This window comes from Eutrigla gurnardus, assembly GCF_963514095.1.
Source record: "Eutrigla gurnardus genome assembly, chromosome: 6".
NCBI lineage: Eukaryota > Metazoa > Chordata > Actinopteri > Perciformes > Triglidae > Eutrigla > Eutrigla gurnardus.
In genome coordinates, this window is record NC_139920.1 from 13682609 (window position 1) to 13703036 (window position 20428).

The 20428-nt window shown below is 39.8% G+C and overlaps 2 protein-coding genes across 2 annotated transcripts in view; both read left to right on the forward strand.

Moving 5' to 3' along the window:
* LOC311014682 (ceruloplasmin-like) overlaps positions 1-4795 on the forward strand; it is a 12099-nt gene extending 7304 nt beyond the window's left edge. The window contains exons 19-24 of the mRNA XM_084011415.1: positions 161-232; positions 1782-1873; positions 2010-2149; positions 2242-2298; positions 4445-4550; positions 4652-4795. Coding sequence (XP_083867541.1) covers positions 161-232; positions 1782-1873; positions 2010-2149; positions 2242-2298; positions 4445-4550; positions 4652-4677 — 493 coding nt within the window. The 3' untranslated portion in view covers positions 4678-4795. The remainder of the gene's footprint in view (positions 1-160; positions 233-1781; positions 1874-2009; positions 2150-2241; positions 2299-4444; positions 4551-4651) is intronic.
* The window catches only part of LOC311014681 (ceruloplasmin-like), an 87108-nt gene extending 82260 nt beyond the window's left edge, over positions 1-4848 (forward strand). The window contains exon 25 of the mRNA XM_084011414.1: positions 4727-4848. The gene's annotated coding sequence lies outside the window, so the exon portion shown is untranslated. The remainder of the gene's footprint in view (positions 1-4726) is intronic.
* The last annotated feature ends 15580 nt before the right edge of the window (positions 4849-20428 follow it).

Genomic DNA, 20428 nt, shown 5'->3' on the forward strand with positions numbered 1-20428 from the left:
CAGGTCCACGCAAACTATTTAATACTTACTTATATCATACAGCAAGCACAGTGTATGCCTGCATGCTTTCTAGGTATGATGAGGCAGGTCTGAGTTTTGGTTTTGCATCACACAACAATAGACTCTTAACGTGCAGCTTCATAAACTGTGTTGCTTCCAGGACTCTTGGTGTGAGAAAGGAAGTAGAAGAGTTTGCACTGCTTTTCCTGATTTTTGATGAGAATGAAAGTTGGTAAGTAGAGTCTAACCTTTAAACTGTTAGTAGATGGTACATTTAAATGCAAAAACACATTTTAGGTTTTGACATAGTCTGAAACATGTATTCACCAAAATACAATGGAAATGAAAGTCCATTTCAATTATGTTAAAATTTTGAAATACTGAATACTTAATAACGTCTCTGTCTAGAAACAATCACACAGATATGCAGGATAATCCACAGACCTTACTGTCTACATTTTCCATTTCCATTATATGAGTGGAGGTGTAGAGCCAATTCGAATCATTACAGGGTCCCACTTCCAGTCATATTCCAGTCCGGTTTCCGCTCAGCCCACAGCACAGAAACTGCACTCGTAAGAGTTACGACCTCCTGATGTCATCCGATGCTGGCTCTCCCTCCCTCCTCATCCTTCTGGACCTATCCGCTGCATTTGATACAGTCGACCATGACTCTTCTAAACCGGCTCCACCTCACCACTGGACTGACTGACACTGCCCTCTGTTGGTTCCAGTCATACCTCACAAACCGGACAGAATACATCTCCCTGGGCCCCTCCAAATCAAACCCACACACAGCAGTCACTTGCAGTGTCCCCCAGGGGTCAGTCCTTGGCCCCATCCTCTTCATCCTCTACCTCACACCCCTTGGTCAGGTCATCAGCCGCCATGGATTTTCATTCCACTGCTACGCCGACGACACACAGCTCTATGTCAATGCCACAGCTGCCACCCCACCTTCATCATCACCGTCATCCCCGTCAATACTCACCACCTGTCTAGAGGAGATAAAGGTATGGATGGAGCACAACTTCCTCTATCTCAACAGCTCCAAAACCAAAGCCATCCTGGTCGACACCTCTCACCAGACCAAATCATCACCCATAACCAGCATCACCTCTTCTGGCTTCAATACCCCTCTCTCATCAGCAGTCACAAATCTTGGTATGAAAATGGACCCCCAACTAGCTTTTGAATCCCAGAATCACCTCTGCTAGACCTCCTTCTATCACCTCCACAACATTTCCAAACTCCGCCCCACTCGCCGAAAAAATGGTCCATGCCTTTATCTCTTCCAGACTGGACTACTGTAACACACTTCTCATCGGGATCCCTAAAAAAGAGCCTGCAGAGGCTCCAATACATCAAAATCACCCCCATCCTCCACTGGCTCCACTGGCTTCCCGTCTCCACCAGGATTGAGTATAAGGTTTTACTCCTCACTCACCAATGTATCCATGGACATGCCTCCCCTCCCTACCTCAATGAACTTCTCAAACCACAAAACACAACACGCTCCCTCTGCTTCACTCACTCAAACCTCCTCCACATACCTAGATATATTACCTTTTTTTAATTTTAATTTTTAACAAAACTGCTTTTAACCTGTCCGTTTGAGATCTTCGGATGAAAAGGGCACTATAAATAAAAAGTATTATTATTATTATTATTATTATTATTATTATTACTCCATGTCTTAATCCTGTTTCTAATATGTTGTCCTCCTAGCCCCTCTAGCTACATTAAATATTTGGCAACTATAACTTTTATTATTATTCCAGGTATCTGGATGAAAACATCAGGACCCACATCAGGAACCCTCAAACAAACTTGAAGGATGATGAAACTTTTATAGAGAGCAACAAGATGCATGGTGAGATAAACTTCCACACAAAATGAACTGCATCATTGTGACATATGGGACATTTTTGTTACTTCTTCGAAACATATAAGGAAAGGTCTTAATGTATTTCTAATATATTTGTTTGTGTGCTTTCATGGGTATGCAGCCATAAATGGTAATATGTATGGAAATCTGAATGGTTTGAACATGGAGGTGGGTGATAAGGTGTACTGGTATGTAATGGGAATGGGCAATGATGTGGACATACACACCGCACACTGGCATGGACACAGTGTGGAATATAAGGTATAAGACACAAACATGCAATCATTGCCTACACATTCACATATTATACAAAATAGACACACACAAATACCAAGTCTTTTTCTTATTTCTAGTTGGGCGGAGGTCCTCATCGCACCGACGTGTATGAGCTGTTACCAGCCACCTTTCAGGTAAAACCCCAAAACATCTTGAATTGTATTTGTCTTTTACATCATTAAAGGTGCTGCATGCTGCATTTTAATGCCAATAAATACGCACACTTAATTGTAACTTAAAAGTATCAGTGTTATTAAAAGTGTTTAAATCATCCATTGGACTGTACAATCTTCATTGTAACAGATGTTGACAAAATATAGAAAAAATGATGATACTACACTTGTGACTATTGCATTATATCAAGCTTTAATATTAATGAAGTGTTCCTTTGCCAACCCTTCCATCTATTAACTGCAACTAAATAAAATCATTTTTTTAAAAAGACTTTGAAATCTTTAATGTACGACAGCATATAAGGGCCATTGTAGGTAAAAAAGGAGAGACGGAGGCTAAATTCAGAGAAAAAGTAGCAAATTTACAAGAAAAAAGTTGTACTTTTACAAGAACATAAAGTCACAAATTCCAGAGAAAAATGTAGCAAATTCATGAGAAAAAAGTTGCAGAATTACGAGTTTATAAAGTCATATGTTTACAAGAAAAAAATAACTCACTTGCTGTGTATGATGCCTGTGTATAATATAAGCTTTATCAAATTAGTAACGTTAGTGTTTTGTACAGTAACGATCCTATCACGGAACAATGGTCATTTAGCCTAGCTTTACTTCCCATGGATCTACGCATTTATTTTTCAAATTTATATATCACAACTTGTGACAACACCTAGTCAAGGTCCTTAGGGTGATGGCTGTTGATGGTTATTGTTGACTTTATTTATATGGGCCTAATTGTCATCTTATGGGTGTTTATTGATCGGGCGTAAGGGCTACTATGCTAGCGGTAGTTTTCACGTCATAGCAACTGCAAACATCTAGTCAGCAGGAAAAGCAGTATAGCATGAACCTTGTTAAATCAGCTATGTACACGTTTGGCTTTAGAAATCATTTTCCAGTGGGCCTACATCAAGTTAAAAAAGTCTCATGGCATAAATTGTACGTCAGCGTAAATCGACTTTTTTCTTGCGACTTTATAATTTCGTAGATTTGTGATTTTTTTCTCGTAAATTTGTTACTTTTTTCTCAGAATATAGCTCCCGTCTCTTGGCTCCCAAAATGCTTTATTCTTTTAATTAAAGTGTAAGACTGGCGAAAATGCACCCATAGTCTTTTTTGCCATGAAAAAACATCAAATAAGCCATCCAGACATTTTTTTTCAGTGATCACCCATGTATCGAGAAAGCCTCGAAAGACGCTAACAGCCCCATAGCCCTAACACTGATTAGATTGGGGCGATGATCCTAACGCATCCACAACGGCATATTTTAACCACTAATATTGCTCAAAATAGCACCAAACCTCTTCAGTAGCATGATAAGCGTCCTTACACATAAAACTAAGCACCAACAACCTAGTTAGCGAACCCGGAGTTTATTAAAAAAGACTAGTTTACAAGTCTGTGCCTTACCAGTAGGTCAATGTTGACAGGTAGTCCATACAAGTCGATTACCGAATGCACTGGAGTTCAGTTCAATAAGGAAAGTCTTGGCATTTATAATTCCATGGAACATGCATTACTTGGCTGTTTGTGATGATGTCTATCGAGTGTTGACACAGAAATGAAAGGAAATTAAACCACAACGTTTACGTGTTTTGCTGGAACAAATCATCTCCTGTTGCATTGCATTCGATAATCGACTTGTACGGACTATACTACGAGAGTACCTGGAAGTTGGGCAGTGAGTAGCCTAAGTCTTTCAAAACAGTCCTTTTTAATAAACTCCGGGTTCGCTAACTATGTTGTTGGTGTTGGTTTTATGTGTCCCTTATCATGCTACTGAAGAGGTTTGGTGCTATTTTGAGCAATATTAGTGGTTAAAATATGCCGTTGTGGATGTGTTAGGCGCATCGCCCCAATCTAATCAGTGTTAGCGCTATGGGGCTGTTAGCGTCTTTCAAGGCTTTCTCGATGGATGGCTTATTTGATGTTTTTTCATGGCGAAAAAGACTATGGGGTCCATTTTCGCCGGTCTTACACTTTAACAATGGCCCAACACGCCATCATATAATGAGAACATTTTGCATCAGTTACAGGTAATTACAGGAAAACCAGACTTGAAAACACTAATAAACATATCATCTTCACACCACACCACTTTCTGTTCAGACGGTAAAGATGTGTCCTCAGAGTCCTGGTACCTGGCTGCTCCACTGTCATGTCTTCGACCACATGAAAGGTGGCATGGGGGCGTTGTATACTGTTACTGAGAAAGGTAAGGAAACAGGACAGGGAGACAAATTCAGACTAAGAGAAATAGCAATGGTGGACATTGAGGATGCTGTACAGGGAATCACGTTTGCTTCTCTCCGACAGCAAAGAAGAAAGGAATCTTTGGCTGAACAACTGAGAAAAAAATCCACATAGCACAGCAGAGACAAGCTACAATTTAATTGCAGTACTTAGTTCACTAAATGGTCTTTGTAAAATAATCTTAATACAAACAGTTACTTGTGCAAATCTGAGTTAACTTCATCCATCCATCCATCCATCCATCCATCTACCCATCCATCCATCCAGAGAATGGAGCTGATCTCAGCTGACATTAGGGCGAAGGCAGGGTACGCCCTGGACAGATCGCCAGTCCATCACGGGAATGACACATAGACAACCATTCATCAACATTCACACCTCAAAGCAATTTAGAGTCATCAATTCAGTACCCAGAGAACTCCACACAGAAAGAACCTCAAACTGGAGCCCCTCTTTCTGTGAGGGGACAGAGCTAACCACTATACCACCATGCAGCCCGAGACAACTACAGCTCAGAATAAAACATCAAAAGTCAATAGTAATTTTATTTTATTGTCATTTGTTATTTTAAACGTGTGCATTTTCTTTAACTGCTTTTCTATTTTCAAAATGACAATGAAGAAATTATAAAAATGAATTAAACCTGACATTAAATTTAACACTTTTATATGAATTATGTGTGACATATGACAGCAGTCAGGCTGAATGGGGGACTATAGCCTGACTATAGCCCGTGCATTGTCATTACATTGTTTGTAACAAAAAATATTTATCACACTAGTGAACATCTGCCTCTGACTGATTACAGTCAGCTAGGGATGTACTGCTCCCTGACCAATTTAATGCCCGAGGAATGATCATAGCTGATGCCCCTCGCATCACAAACAATTTCACCATGCTCGTTGTGTTCATAAACTTACAAAACTGCTTAGCTTTGTGTTTTGGAGATTAAGCCATGCAGATCAAACTGTATATTCAAAATGATTTACCAAATGAATCACACCTGAATAATCTGTACAACGTTCCCAAATTTATTTAAGGGCCTCTGCCTAGAGCCCTAAGAGCTGATTCAGCCAGTTTCAGTAGCCAAGTCTGTGCTGATTAAGGAGTGCTCCCAGATGTTTTTTAAATATCAACAGGTCATTCATGTGCTACTCAAAAACCCTTGTGTGAAGGGGAAACCAGAGTTGCAGTTGTTGGTTCTTGAACACACCCTTGTGTTCAGGCCAACCACTTTCTACTGCCTCCTGATTAGACTGAGGGCATTTAAATTACCTGTGACCTCTTGGCTGTCTCTTTGTCTCTCTCTGGCTGCTGTGTGGGCTTCCTCTGAATCTGAGGTAGGAAATAGAGCCACTATTACTTTAAATCAATTATATGTAGTGACCAGGTTGCAATTGTTTGCCACAGCTCTCCTCTCCCTCTCTCCCCCGGTCTTACTGGTGTCTGCATCTACTAATGAATGCATGGAGGTATGTTGTGAACTGTTGATGCTTGATCTGATGTGGAGTGGTACTAACAAATGAAATTCTGTCCTTTCTATAGTTCTCCAATGTGGGTACTCATTAGCTGGTACCTGGGTTAGCCGGTGCACCTTTTTATTAAGGTAGGCTTTGTGATTTTGACCTGTAAGCAGACAAATTGAATTGAAATGCATGTTTGGTTTTATTATAATTAACTGACCTTTCTTGAATTTATAGGTCATTGTCAGCTGCTGTTTTGCCTTGCTTTTAGTGTTGCCTTTATTGTTGATTATTGTTAGTCTGGACCAACTGGTGTTTTTGTTGCTTGTGTTAATGTTTGTTTTGCTTTATTTCTTTTAGTGGCATTAGTCGGCTTATAGCGGAGGCTAGTCACGATAGAGTGGTTCCCTTCACCGTTTGTAGTGTTAAAGCGCACCGGGACACAGTTGCAGTGTGCACCATTTGCAGTGATTTGCCATGAGCACGCGTGGTGGGTAAGTTGTTGCACCTCTGGAACACATCCTTAGGTAGGCTGCCTCCCTGTAGTTGGCTTCTGTCCACTCCTTTTGTTAATTTCAGAATAAGTGTCACCAAAATAGTAATTTTAGTGTTTTTATAAAAGAATTTCCCTGTTAATAAAATTTGTTATACTTTCCTAATTTGATTCATCTTTTTCGTGCCACTAATCCCCTTTTTTTTTACAGATATCTCCAGTTATTAATTAATTCAATTGAAACAAATAAATTTGGCTTTATTTGGAAACCACGTCTCTGTCTTGTCTTAGTATACGAACTTGTGTTGTCTGTGAAAGTATTGAGGTCTTATTCAGAATTTCATAGGATATTTCCTGGGGTGAAACTCCCCAGGTGGCGTTGTTTGGGTCAGGTTCTGGTGGCCTCCAGCCACACATTCACCTCGCCACACTTGCAAGCTGATCAACATTACTGATACGTTACTGAAAATGTCAACTGTAATGTTTCTCTAGAAGTTTCATGCTTGGAGTTGGGTTGAAAAAAAAGAGAAAAGCTGAATCAAACAGTTAGCTTTATGACATTAGTCATAGTTGAGTTTCACAAGCATGTAGCAGCTCATGAAAGCCACCAGAAAATCTGCAACCATGAAATTTAACTTTATCATACTTTGACACAAGAAAGGGTTTGATCTGGGCCAGTGGATGGCAGTATCATCCCTTTAATGGACTCAGCAATTTAGCAACGGTAGCAGTCTGTGTCCTGCAAGGCTTCTGGTTCACTGCAGTCACAGACCAGCATGAAGCACTTCAGATGTAGCTGACACTTCTGCGTCTGTAGCTGCTGGACTGTGTCTGTTTTTAATGCAGTGCAGTGGTCTGACTTTCTACAACCATGGTACACATTAAAACTTTCAGTGCACTGGATGGATGCAGGAATGTCACGTTCTGCTTGCCTTGACCAACATGTTTCGATGAAATCCAGGAAGCAATTTAGAAAAATAAACGCTGTGATAGAGCAAGAAAGTCGAGGACTGTCATGCTGCCACGCAGGTGAGAATTCCTCTTTTCATCCAGTTGATGTCACTGCGAACAAGGCAGTTTGAATTCAGAAACACTTCAGGGGCTTCAAAGTGACTCAACAATGAGCCTTTGAGCTTGTCAGTGTCCTACAGAGGGACCTTTTGGGGGCACAAGCATTACTGATGAGAAACTGAACCACTTCAATCGCTCATTCTCGTCCACTTCAATCGCTCATTCTCTTCTGAGTGCCACGAATCCTATAAATCCTCTGAGCGATGTCTGGATTCCTGGAGTCTAGTGTCACGATGAAAGTGCTCGGCAATACAGTTTAGTATTCTGGAAATAATTCCATAAATAGAACATGCAATGAGTCACTTCAGATCGTCCCAGACTCAGATAAAAGCCTCAAATACATTAAAGTAAATATGCAGTTTGACAGGTTTGTGAGGAGCCACTTTATTTTGACTTTGCCCTTATTTCATTGTTCAAAGGGATCTGAGATTGTGAAGATTACCTATCATCACCAAACACACACGTACCAAAACCTTAGAAGCACACACCCTCACTGAACAGGGTGCAGATCAGTGTCTAAGCAGCCACATGCAGTCCTCCATTAACTGGCAAGGGAATGGAATTTAAAAGATTCAGACCATGAAATGTGGCCAATAATGCCAGGTCTGATCTAAACCTGTACTGCATCTCAATGATGCGCCCACAGTTCTGTCACATTCAACTAATGAAACGTCGCCTGACACCCACTCTTACTTAACTATGGTGACTTTACCTGAGCCAAAATAATGTGTAGTGTCATATGTAATGTGTAATCTGTAGATCTGTTTGATGTTGAAACCAGTGGAACGAGACACAGACTGCTGATTGATGGAGCCAATGTATAGCTGCTGGTCAGATTTGAAAAAGAACACAATTAAATGACGTTTATTTCCTCACATACACACATCTGCCATAGAAATAACAAAAAGCATTTAAAAAGTAGTTGAATTGAAGTATGAATAAATAGAAGTGACGTAAATACAAAAATAAGTAAATGACATATCAAGCTACTATAGCACTTCGTAAATAGATAATTACATGTTTACCCCTGATTGCACATATTCTTGGATATGGATTGAAAAAGTCAATCAGGATTTGAGCGAACAAAACTGGTGCATGATCAAATCAGTCAGGTTTAAATATCTCACATTACATACAGTTGTTTAACGCTTACAATACATATTTATCTTTACATTTAACTGCACAATAACTCAAGATCGCCATATTCAAGACAGAGTTAGTCTTGAGAGGGCTGACAGGAAAAAGAAGACAGAAAACACACAGAAAGAAGAAACCATGGCGCCTTCCATCCCTCTAATAACACAACCAGATTGCTAACACTTGGTGAAACATGGGGTGCTCATGTGCAAGTCTTTAATGACACTTAGAAAAAGAAAAGAAATGCAAACAAGATATCACAGAGACACATCCATCCATCCATCCATCCTCCATCCATCCATCCATTCAGCCCTGGCCTGATGAAGCCAACAGAACTACATTGTCTGCAAATAGCAGGAATGCAATCCTGAGTCCATGAATATCATGAACAGGATCGGAGACAAGTGACAACCTTGGAGTCCAACACCCACTGAGAACAGGCCTGATATTGTTTCAAGAATGCAGAAAAAACTCGTACTTTGTTCATACAAGGATCTTATGGCTCGTAACAACGGTCCTAGTACCCCGTATTCCCTCAGTACCCGCCATAAGATAGCCTGGGGGACATGGTCAAAAGCCTTCTCCAAATTCACAATACACATGCAGACTGGTTGAGCAAACTCCCATGAACCCTCAAGCAACCCTGCCAGGGTAAACAGTTGGTCCACTGTTCCACGGCCTGGCCCAGGTTCGTCAATCGGCCGGATCCTCCTTTCCAGCACCCTGGAGTAATCTTTGCCAGGGAGGCTGAGCAGTGTGATTCCTCAGTAATTCGAGCACACCCTCTGGTTCCCTTTTTAAAAAAAAAAAATGGGGACCACCACCCCGGTCTGCCACTCCACAGGCACTGTACCCACCCTCCATGCGACATTAAAGAGACGTGTCAGCCATGACAGCCCCACAATGTCCAGAGACTTTAGCATCTCAGGGCGAATCTCATCCACCCCCGGCCTTGATCTTGAACTGTTTATATCTAGGCTACATAAAGAGTGGATCCTCTTCATGGCCACAGTAGATCATGTGGCACATGGGAGAAGTTTCAGTAAGTAGCAATCTGCAACATCACAGCTAGATGCCGCCAAGTCACACACACTGCATATTTAACATTAGCTAAGATTAATTGACACAGAAGTTGTGTGAAGACTATGTTGCTGTTAAATATCAGAATCGTGTTAGCATTGACTTTTGTGAGCGCCATTATGTGCATGCAATGGGAAATCTGTACAAGTGCACGTCATCTGTGCATCTATTTTTGAGCGTGTAGTTATATTTCATGGAGGTGTGTCCACAGTCTTTTATAATAGGAGGCTTTGTAATGTGAACTGCCAGTATATAGGGACCTGTAAAGCTAAGGCTTAGACAAGGAGGGAGGACTCAGATGCAGAGGCAGTACATACAGGCTTTTATTCTAAAAATAAAAAAGTATAAACACAAAATCGCTCCACGGGGAGGAAAAACGAGGCTACAAACTACAAAAATACCAACTTGGCTTAGCATGAGGATCATGACGTGAAACGAAAGGCACTGGCACAAGACAAGGGGAGACGCAGACTTAAATACACAGAGGGATAATGGGCAACAGGTGAAAACAATCAGGGATCAGGGATGACATCAGACCAGGAAACACATAAGGAAGGGCAAGTGACCTGAAACGAGAGGGGAGTTACTTTCAAAATAAAACAGAAAGAAAAAAAGACAAAAAACAAGACAAGACAAACCTCACCGGCGTGACATTTATCACGATAGTGAAACCAATGCTTGCTCCGGCTCTGCCTGGACAGAGGGCCTATGAGGACTGATTGCCTGTGGTGATGGTGGTGGTGGTGTCAGCAGTCGTATCTCTCCTACACCAGGCTCTCTGGGCAGATTTGACATGAGCTTAATTAATGATAACTGTAGAGGCATTAAAAAGGAGCATGGAGACAGCTGTGAATTCCAAGCATAAGAGCTCAACTTGCTTGTATGATGTGGGGGATTCCTCACAACATGCTTTTCCACATGCCCCCCTCCGTCTCTCAGACTTAGTCAAATCGGCCCAGTGTGAGCTCTCCAGCATGCTGCGTGTAGGAAATAAGTTCTAGATCTAAAAAGTAAACAAGGTTGAGGTTTTCTGAAGACTGCAAACTTTCACACTACGGGGAGCAGATGTCGTTCGTCGTTCTGAAATCTCGATGAAATCATCCATATATTAGATATGTAAGTCAATCTGGATGATTTCAGTAGTTTGGAGTTTGTTGCTCAACTTGAGATATTTATATTCCTTGTGTTTCTAACTTTGAATTGGGGAGGGCTTTATTTCCATTTGCAGTAATATATATTGGGTGGCATGGCTCTCTTCTGGGAGCTCCCTGCTCTTCAGCAAGCATACAGAGAAAGCCCAAGGCAGAGCTGGCGTCAATGACAACAGCAATGACATTGATTCAGTCAGACACAGCATGAAAAGCAGGAGCTGGTGTGGAGGCAAGTTGCAAGTGACTTATCGATGAAAGCAGCAAGAGTCGGTAGGCTAAGGCAGCTTAGATAAGGCACCCTGTGGTAGATTTGCCAACTGGATGCATAGAAGGGAGTCAGCTGATCCGTCAGTTGATTGGGCTGGCTTGAGATCAGCTGCTTTGATCTGGAATGTGAGTTCAATTGACTTCGTGGGCTACCAACTAATGCTATGCTCAGTTTTTGTGACAATTTAAATTTTGAATAACATTTTTTTCTTATGCTACAGCACTATCGCTCAAACCACCAGGTTTCAAAAGTTCTTAACTTATTTACTCTAGTAAAAGTTTATACTCAAAGTATAAAGTAAGAAGTATCTCTATGAGAGAGAGATCTACAGGCTGTTTTTTTGTTGTTGTTTTTTGTTGCAAAGCTAACACAATCGCATGTCATATTAATAAGAAAAAAACAATTGATTATTCCCATCAAATGCATTTAAACTAACAACAAAACTTAGGGAGTAGATGTAAAGATTTGTCAGAAAAATATTTACTCAAGTTAAGTACAGATACCTGAAAATTTGAAGAAACAAAGTATTTGTACTTCGTCACTTCCCACCTCAGCAAACCACATCCACACAGATCTGATAAAGCAGACTAACCTTGACTGTGCAGACATTTTGAATGTTAAAGTTATAAATAATTCAACTGAAATTCACTAAATTTGATCCTATTTAGTCATGAATATAAGGTAACAGAGAAACATGTACAATTTAAAACCTCTTAGATTTTAAGGTTTAAAGTTAAAATACATCACCAAAAAATTAAACAAAATTAAAATCAGGAGATTTGAAGATAAGTCATGTGATAAAAAAACAACAAATAATATGGATGTGGCTCCAGGGTTTGACTGAGACAACCATGATGATGATTATGATGATGATTCACGTCTGCTTAAAAAAAAATAAATTAAAAAAACAACATTTTGCCTGTTTGTACCTTAGGGTAAGAATAGGTTGGGAAAAATACACATGTATGCACTTGTTTCTATGGAAACAGAGCGGGTGCGATGTGAGGGGACAGCATGTGTGATCTCACACTGACTAAATAAATCCTTGCTCTCCCATGGGAAAAACACCAAACAGCCACCTTTCAGCAAAAATGAATAATGCCTTCAGTTGGGCTAGGTATGAGTCTGGGAGTAAAAGCACATAGCCAGTAAAAGCACATAATCAGTAAAAGTACATAACCAGTAAAGGCACATAGCCAGTAAAAGCACATAGCACCATAGCAGCAGCAGTTTTCCAGCCCGGGAAGCATTACATTGTGTTCTGCATTTGTTGCAGGGGGGGGTTACAGAGGGGTCACAGAGGGAGATGGTCAGAGTGAAAAAGCACCGTGTTTTGTTTATAGTATACTTTTTTAGTTCAATATTTAAAAAAAGACCAGTGATGAACATTTAAAATATTAATCCAGTCCTAAAATACTTATTTTTTTAAATTATTTAACCAACTTTGAGTTGCATAAAAATATGCTGATAAAACATAATGTTTTAGCTGCCATGCCAGGATATTGTAGGAAACAAATTAAATGCTCTTTAACAGAACATGCGGAAACATAAACGATGAACATTTTACAACTTTGCCGATAGTTCTTTAAAACATTTACTCTTTATATGGATAAAAGGGTTAGACTTTGTTTCTTTCAATGTGTATTTTGAAGTTAAAGTGTGCTGTTTGATTATTATTTTTAGAAGTTTTTGGGTGTTAACATACTTTTATGCAGCCTCCATGGGAGTGTATGATCCATGATGTGTGTCACTTGGTTCACACAGAGTGCCCTGATAACTGGAAGATAATTACAGGTCATATGAGAGTAATTTCTCTCTGTTAGCCAGACTGCATGACTGTGAAGTAGATTGGCACAGATGAACTTAACACAGTGCAATTAAAAGATTTAATTTTAGATAAAGCGATACTTGTGGCAACAAACATTTGCACATACAGTGAAGAGAGGAGTTTTATATTCACAGTAGTTGGTGCCAGATCATTACCATGAGACGACATCTTAAGGATGCTTCAAATATAGTTTGAAGCGGACTCCTGGCAGGATCCAATGCTTGTTATCCAGTGTTTTTAGTAGCACAGAACAAAAGGGAAAAGCAAGTGACAGTCTGGGGAATTTGTAGTCCAGGTGGAATTTCAAAGCATGTTTTCTCTTTTGTCTTGCCTTTCTTTACTGCCAGCTGATCCTCCCATTTAAAATAAGACAGTTTGATTGGAGTTTAGACGAGGACATCGAGGCGCTCTGACATTCCGTCGTCAACTCTCCTGGTGACAAAACAACTGAGAAAAACACCTGTGTGTTGTTGTGATTGAATGACCTTGAGTTTGTCTGTTGCTGCCAAACTCTGAAACAATGTGCTGGTAGATCTGGAGACTCTGATTGTTAAAACTCAAGTTTTTTAGAAAGATTCAAAAAACAGCAGATAACGACTCCCCAGAGGACACGGACAGCAACTGCCATCAAATGTCCCGTCTGTCTTTCCTCTAAAAGGCAACACATGCTGTTTAATATTGTGTTATATTGTTTCTGCTTGTTTAATAGGCTGTTATTATCGTAGGCTCTGCTTGTCATAAGCATAACTTTATATGCACTTAACTTCAGCCAGTTTCTCACTCTCTTTCAGGTCACTGATAACCTTTTAGCCTATCTTAAAAGTAATCATGAATTCATTGTTGTGAGCAGCTTTAAGTCATAAATCATTTCTGTCCTCACTAAGACACTAATCCTGATCAAACTGAATGGAAACTATTTAGTGCGTAGGACTTCACCTCTTAAATCCAGTGATTAAAAAGGATTGAAAGAACAAATGAGATGAGAAAATGACTATAGCTGACTTGGTCATACTGCAGCACGGCCCGCCGCATGCAAATGCAAATAAGAGAACAGCCATAAAAGTCTGGTAATGTCAGAAAGGCTATCCTTCTATGAGGGGCATCAGATCTGAAAATGCTTAGGCATTTCCATTTTAAAGCAATATGTTTTTGCTTTTAATTTTGAGAAGTTTGTCGAGGGAGTCCAGATTGCATATTTAGGCAAAATCAATTTTTACATGCTCTAACAGCTCTTCCATTAGAGCTCAAGCACAGGTAAATTAGATTGATGTCCATGATTTTGAGTGTGCATTCATTCATCCAGGCAGCCATTGTTTGGCATGGAAATCAACTTCTATAGTTTTGGAAGGTAGGCCTATGTTTGCAGTTTGATTTGACAAATGCATGGATTACTTCAACGAAAGAATGAATGCAGACATGATGTGCAATGTGATGATTTTAAAGCCTCGTCGGTAACATTACGAATCATATGGGGCATCTCAATGCCTTCCCTTTCTATTTAAATATATTTTTGGGGGTCACAGAGCTTAAAACATGCAACAGCAGTCTGGCCCTTTTAAGAGCAAAAGGTATTATTAGGAGTAGCTCTCTCCCCCAGATCTTCCATGTCTTGTCCCATTCTACAAACCGTCAAACTCTCGAAATAAAAACCCTTAAACTGATTACTGTCTACTGTGCTATGCAGGCGTTTGGGTTCACTAGTTCAAGGCAAACATAACAAGGCCTCAAAGAGAGGCTAGTTCACACCTCTTCTGGTGTTCCCCATGCAACCTTATTTTGGAAAAAATAAGTCAGTAGTAGTTGTCAAACGCGAGATACAAGCAATGTTTTAATCCAGTTGGATTGAGCCACAAATAACAATTTTTTTTGTCAATTTTCAAGACAATTTGCACGTCAAGTAGGTCGCATTTTATAGTATAACAGTTCAAGTATAAGACTGTGAAAAAACGTAATTAGAAAGACTACACTTCCAAAAGTTGGTTAGCTGACGTCTCGCTGAAGCTACAATGCTTGTGTGTTTCATACTGGGTTGTAACATCACTCACATCAACCACACTTCTCGCTCAGTCTTTCACTTCCAGGCTGAGGAATTAATCCAGAAAAACACATCAGCAAAGATAATGTTCAATTTGTGAATGCAACAAAGCTGCAACATGTCTCTCCCAGTACCAGTATACCTTTTTTTTTCATGGCGAACACTGGAAGTGGCATGACATAGTTTGTTAAATCTGAAAAGTCTATGTCGGATTTGTGACATGATCTTAAACTTCAGAATTGTTCCTAGATGTTCTTATAATTGAATCTCATTAAAAGCGCATTCCAGTTGATCCAAATTATCATACGTATATGACCAATCCCCATAAGAAGGCATGAGACTGCAGGGCCGTGTGCACCCACAGAAATGAAAAACAAACGTTTAGAGAATTATTTAAATAAGTAGGCCTATTACTTCAATAGTTCTGAAGTGGAGGTACTTATTACTTCTCTCATACTACCTGAAACTTTGTAACTTTCCTCAATGATTTGTTGTTAAGAAGCGAAACTGAGAGAAAACACTCCCATTTTGGAAATCACAGCCTTCTCCTGTTGTCCTTGGTTCATCCCTCAAGGCTCTTCTTTCATTAAAAAGCTATCATCCTTTTGACTAAAGTTGTCCTTGACTCAAGAAAATCTATACCAGAGGATTGTAGGGAATAATAGAGAAGTTAATTTGATTTACAAATCTCTGTATTTGCTTTTCCTTTTTTGTTGTTTGGACTAGAAAAACTGTGACCTGACAAAATAACTTTTGCTCCATTTTTCAAATTAAAACACAATTAACACAAAACACAATGTAAAAGGTGTTCTGATGCAATTCTTGACTTTACTTATTGCTCAGCTTATTGCTTACCAGTTTGCCAGTGAAGTTATTCTGATGAATACTTTTTTTTTTAACTCAAATCAGAGGTAATTCCTTAAGGGTTAACAAAGGTATAATATGCTATCAGGGCACATATAAGTCATTTATATGTAATTTGCTAAAAAAGCAAACCATGTTTTGTATTCACAGAACCTATACCCCGTAGTCATTAAATTTATAAGCTGATAATATATTATGGTTGTGTTTACAGCTTGTTAATGCTGCCCCCAAGTGGCCAAAACGAGCCAAAACAAACAAAAAACAAAACATTAATAAATAAAACACACACTAAAACACGTGCATACACACAAGAGTCGTGTTTTTATGGTCAGTGGTCCTCGCCGTCTACTCTGATGTTTATTTAGCAAGTGTTTGTCATGCAAATTAAGTGTAAGCATTGACATTTTGTCCCATCACTAGCTAGACAAGTTATTCATTAGTCATGCAATAGTGATTTTGTTGTCTAAACCCTAACTTCCTGTGAAAGTGGTTTATTATAAAGGGACACATGTTACGCATATATTGACTGTCACTAATCTGTAAAAGGGACGCTAAGGGGTTTGCAAAGTGTCATATTTTAAAACTTAATAACTTAATAACACTGACCAAGGTGCATTATTTGAAGAATTGATGTGATTATGTGTTGTGCACGAATACAAACCGTAGCTCGTGAAGAAATTTATCTTGTGGAGTTGTAATGTTTAGCCAGTGTCTCACTGTTTCAGCTATGTATCCATCGAGCTAAATGTGGAAACCTGCTAGTGGTTTCATTTTCTATCAGCAGAATGGCCATTCTGGATCGCTCTCATTAACTTGTTGAGACACCCATCCGCTGTCACTCAACAACGCCAGAATAGCAGAGAAAATTGGCACCTTTGCCCTCGATGCAGAGTGAATCTAAATGATATGATCAAACATTTAAAGACCAGACACTTAATTTTTCATTGAAAGGTGAATTGGGAGTTTACCATTCGCTCCTTGTTCGCCTCAACCTGCATGCCCAATCCCAGAGGCTCAATCACTTCTTCAGTTTGAAAAATACAACATAAGTGGTGGGCTGGTTTGATTTGCATTGAGAAATCATTAGGCTAGCATGCTATAGGCTATCTGAAAAGCACCATACCAGTCTCTAGGTTTGTGAAGGGTATGTGAGGATTTGGATTTTATTTTAACTTTTATTTTAACTTATTTGGATTTTATTTTAACTTTTAACTAAAGGCCCAGGTGACTTTATCAGAATGCATAGTATCCTGGATCCATGTAATAACTGGCCTTTAAAAATAAAAATCTGCCTGCCTCTATGGGAGTTTAACATGGGGGTGCCCATACTTACGCACCCTGTATTTTAATGAAGAACATTTATTTCTTTACGATACATTATTCATTCACAAAGAAAATTGGTGTCCTAAAAGGTAGGATTTTTCCTCATTTGTTAAATTAAGGCATTAAGATCAATTCACAAAAGATGATTTTGTATTCCTCTTTAGCATAACTGTGCCTAAACCTATGCATAGCACTGTATATTATATCTGATTCACATACTCCACCTGAGTAGACCTCCTCTCGGGACTGTGATATGTAAGTGGAAACACGCATTATTCACACAGACAAAAAGCAAACCAAGGATAAACAAAAGCAAATATGAACTATGGACTTGACTGTCATCTACCTCACCAGCCTGTTTTGCAATTTTGGCAACTGTTAGAGTGGTACAACTTACTCAACATCATTTTTATTGGTCCAAACAGTTTGTGATATGACAAACTCAACCATAGCTCCACCCAGCTTTAACCTGACCACAGACATTCTGGTGGTGTGTAAGGCTTTACAAATGGTTTTCTTTGATGGTATATTTGTTATTAATGTTGATTATGAATAACATTCATATTAAATATTAAATCTCCAAAATTGTGTGAAATAAATCCAACCTCTTCTTCATAACTCAAACAATTAATAACTCATAACTACAATCTTGTGACTGGATACATTTTTATAATGCCAATTCCAACCTTAGAAATGAAATAATATTTGTAACCTGGCTGTCCACATTTAAGATGAGATAATGCTTTATTTGTCCTAAGGCGGAACATTTACATTGTTACAGCAGTTAATGGGAGATTTGGTTCAATAACATGAAGCATCAGTTAAAAAAGCAATAAGCCTATAATAAATAATTAAAGTTGTACTCCAACTCGATTTGAGATACGTAGCTTCTAGCGGCCTCTTTGCCTGTAGATGTAACTGCAGTCGAGCCTTTGGGACCTCATCTCCCAGAGTTCCTTTGGAAACCGAACAGTGTCGACTGTTTGACAATGATCCTCAGTTTCCCTCGTTCGCAGTCACTTTACTCTTGATTACTTCAAATTCAAGACCCTTCTTCGATTTGTTTTTTGTTTCTTTTTCTTGCGACTGGAAGTTGAATGGTCTTCTTTCTCTGCCTGTTGATCCTCCATAGTCAGTCAGCAGTAATGAAATGTACCTGGCTGCGCCGGTCAAACACTGTAGACTAGAGGGAGCCTGACTCAGCAGTTGGAAGTAATGAGAGAGACAAAAAGCAGAGAAGTTTAAAGTCTCTCCATGATCTATATTTGCTTAAGTAGTGGTAACCTGCTTTTAAACATGTCTTCCATCCAATTTCCTGCATAACCTGTTTCTTTTGAGTGTTTAAACATTTTAGTTGGCTCACCCAGACTCTGCTTGATAGCTACCCCTACAGTATGCAACATTAGGGTGAAAAGGGAGTCATGAGCCAGATTCGGGTGAAGCTAATCCAACATCCAACTGTCCAACATTGATGCTGCACTGTACATCTGAATGCAGCCCTGTTGACATAAGGAAGAAGCACCGTAATGTATGAAGGCAACCCACCTAAACGCCTGTCTGCTCTGTGCTTGTCTCCTCAACATAATGAACCTCCTGGTGGACTTAACTGCTTGTCAACTCATTCAACACATTTGGCTATTGGCACCGCATAAATCACTGTGGACGATGTAATCATCATGCACAGCTTATAGCAACAATCACACAACACACACACACCATCTGTCTATCAATGTCTGCTCCTTCATTATTGATGTTCTTCAAATCCCCCCTATCTATCGTTGGCCTGCAACGTATATTATAAAACTGTTTAATGAAACATAAATGGATGTGGTGGAATTACAATAACATGCCTCTCTGACTTTGTCCCTGACAGTGAATCCTGATGGTTTGAGGGCTTAGCTGCTGAATGGGTGGTAATAACGTATTAGTAATATAACACAATATCTGTCAGAAATCTCCAAAAGCCTCTTTAGCACTGGAGATATTAAGATGTGAATCATTAATTCTCCCCCCAATATAAAAACCTAATTGAGACTCCTTTAGGACTTCCATTATTCATGTTCCCGCAAGTTGTGGTCAGACTCCAGATTGGCTGGGAATCCAAATACCGGAGTAATTGCAGTATGAGGAATGACCACCCGATGCATCAGACAGAAGTGATTTTCTTCTCAAGGTTCTGTGAATTATTTTGGTCTTTCATTCTTCAGCCTCCCACTGCATGCCAGGTTCATTGTAGATCAGACAGCTACAGTATTACTCTTGCTATTAGAGAGCCTTACCTTCAATAGGTTTCATTTTCAGAATAACAATGGACTCATGGCTAGGTTCCAGTTTCCATTGCACTGAGTCAAGGTTGGAATAAAGTGCATTTATTATCTCCCACGCAGGCAGCGGGTTTAGCAGATATTAGTCTACTCTTATCAGTGGGAGGCACACATACCTGGAGGGTGAGGAAGGGAGCAGACTTTAGGGCAACAGAATGTGATCCTTCCTATCCTGACACTGGTTGTAGGCATCCGCAAAGCCAGCTGATGTACAGACAGTGTGATCTTTTGCCATGACTGTGTAGTAAACTTGTCACATTTAAAGGTCACTTGTCAGAGCCCTCCTTCCAAAATGACCCATTAAACAGTTGCAGAAACAACTAATTTGAGCATTTTCTGATTCGCCATTGCTTAACATAAAGTACTTCATCCAAAGTAGGATTGTGGATGAGTTTCCGGAAAGATTGACTTCATAAGTTGTTGGAAGGAGATGAGTGTGTAGACCTCGCTGTATTTATGGTAAATGGTCCTCATTTATATAGCGCTTTTATCCAAAGCGCTTTACAGTGTTGACTGACATTCACCCATTCATACACACATTCACACACCGATGGCGGAGTCAACCACGCAGGGCGAGCAATTAGGGTGAGGCGTCTTGCTCAGGGACACCAGACTCTCAGCTAGGAGGAGCCGGGGATCAAACCGGCAATCTTGCGGTTACCAGCCAACCCGCTCTACCTCCTGAGCTAAAGCCCCCCGGCCTCCTGCGCAACCGCTGGAGATGATCCACTGCCACTCCAGCAAGTGTTTCACCAGTCTACTCATGGCTAACATGAACATTGCGGTCTATTTTTGATGGATCA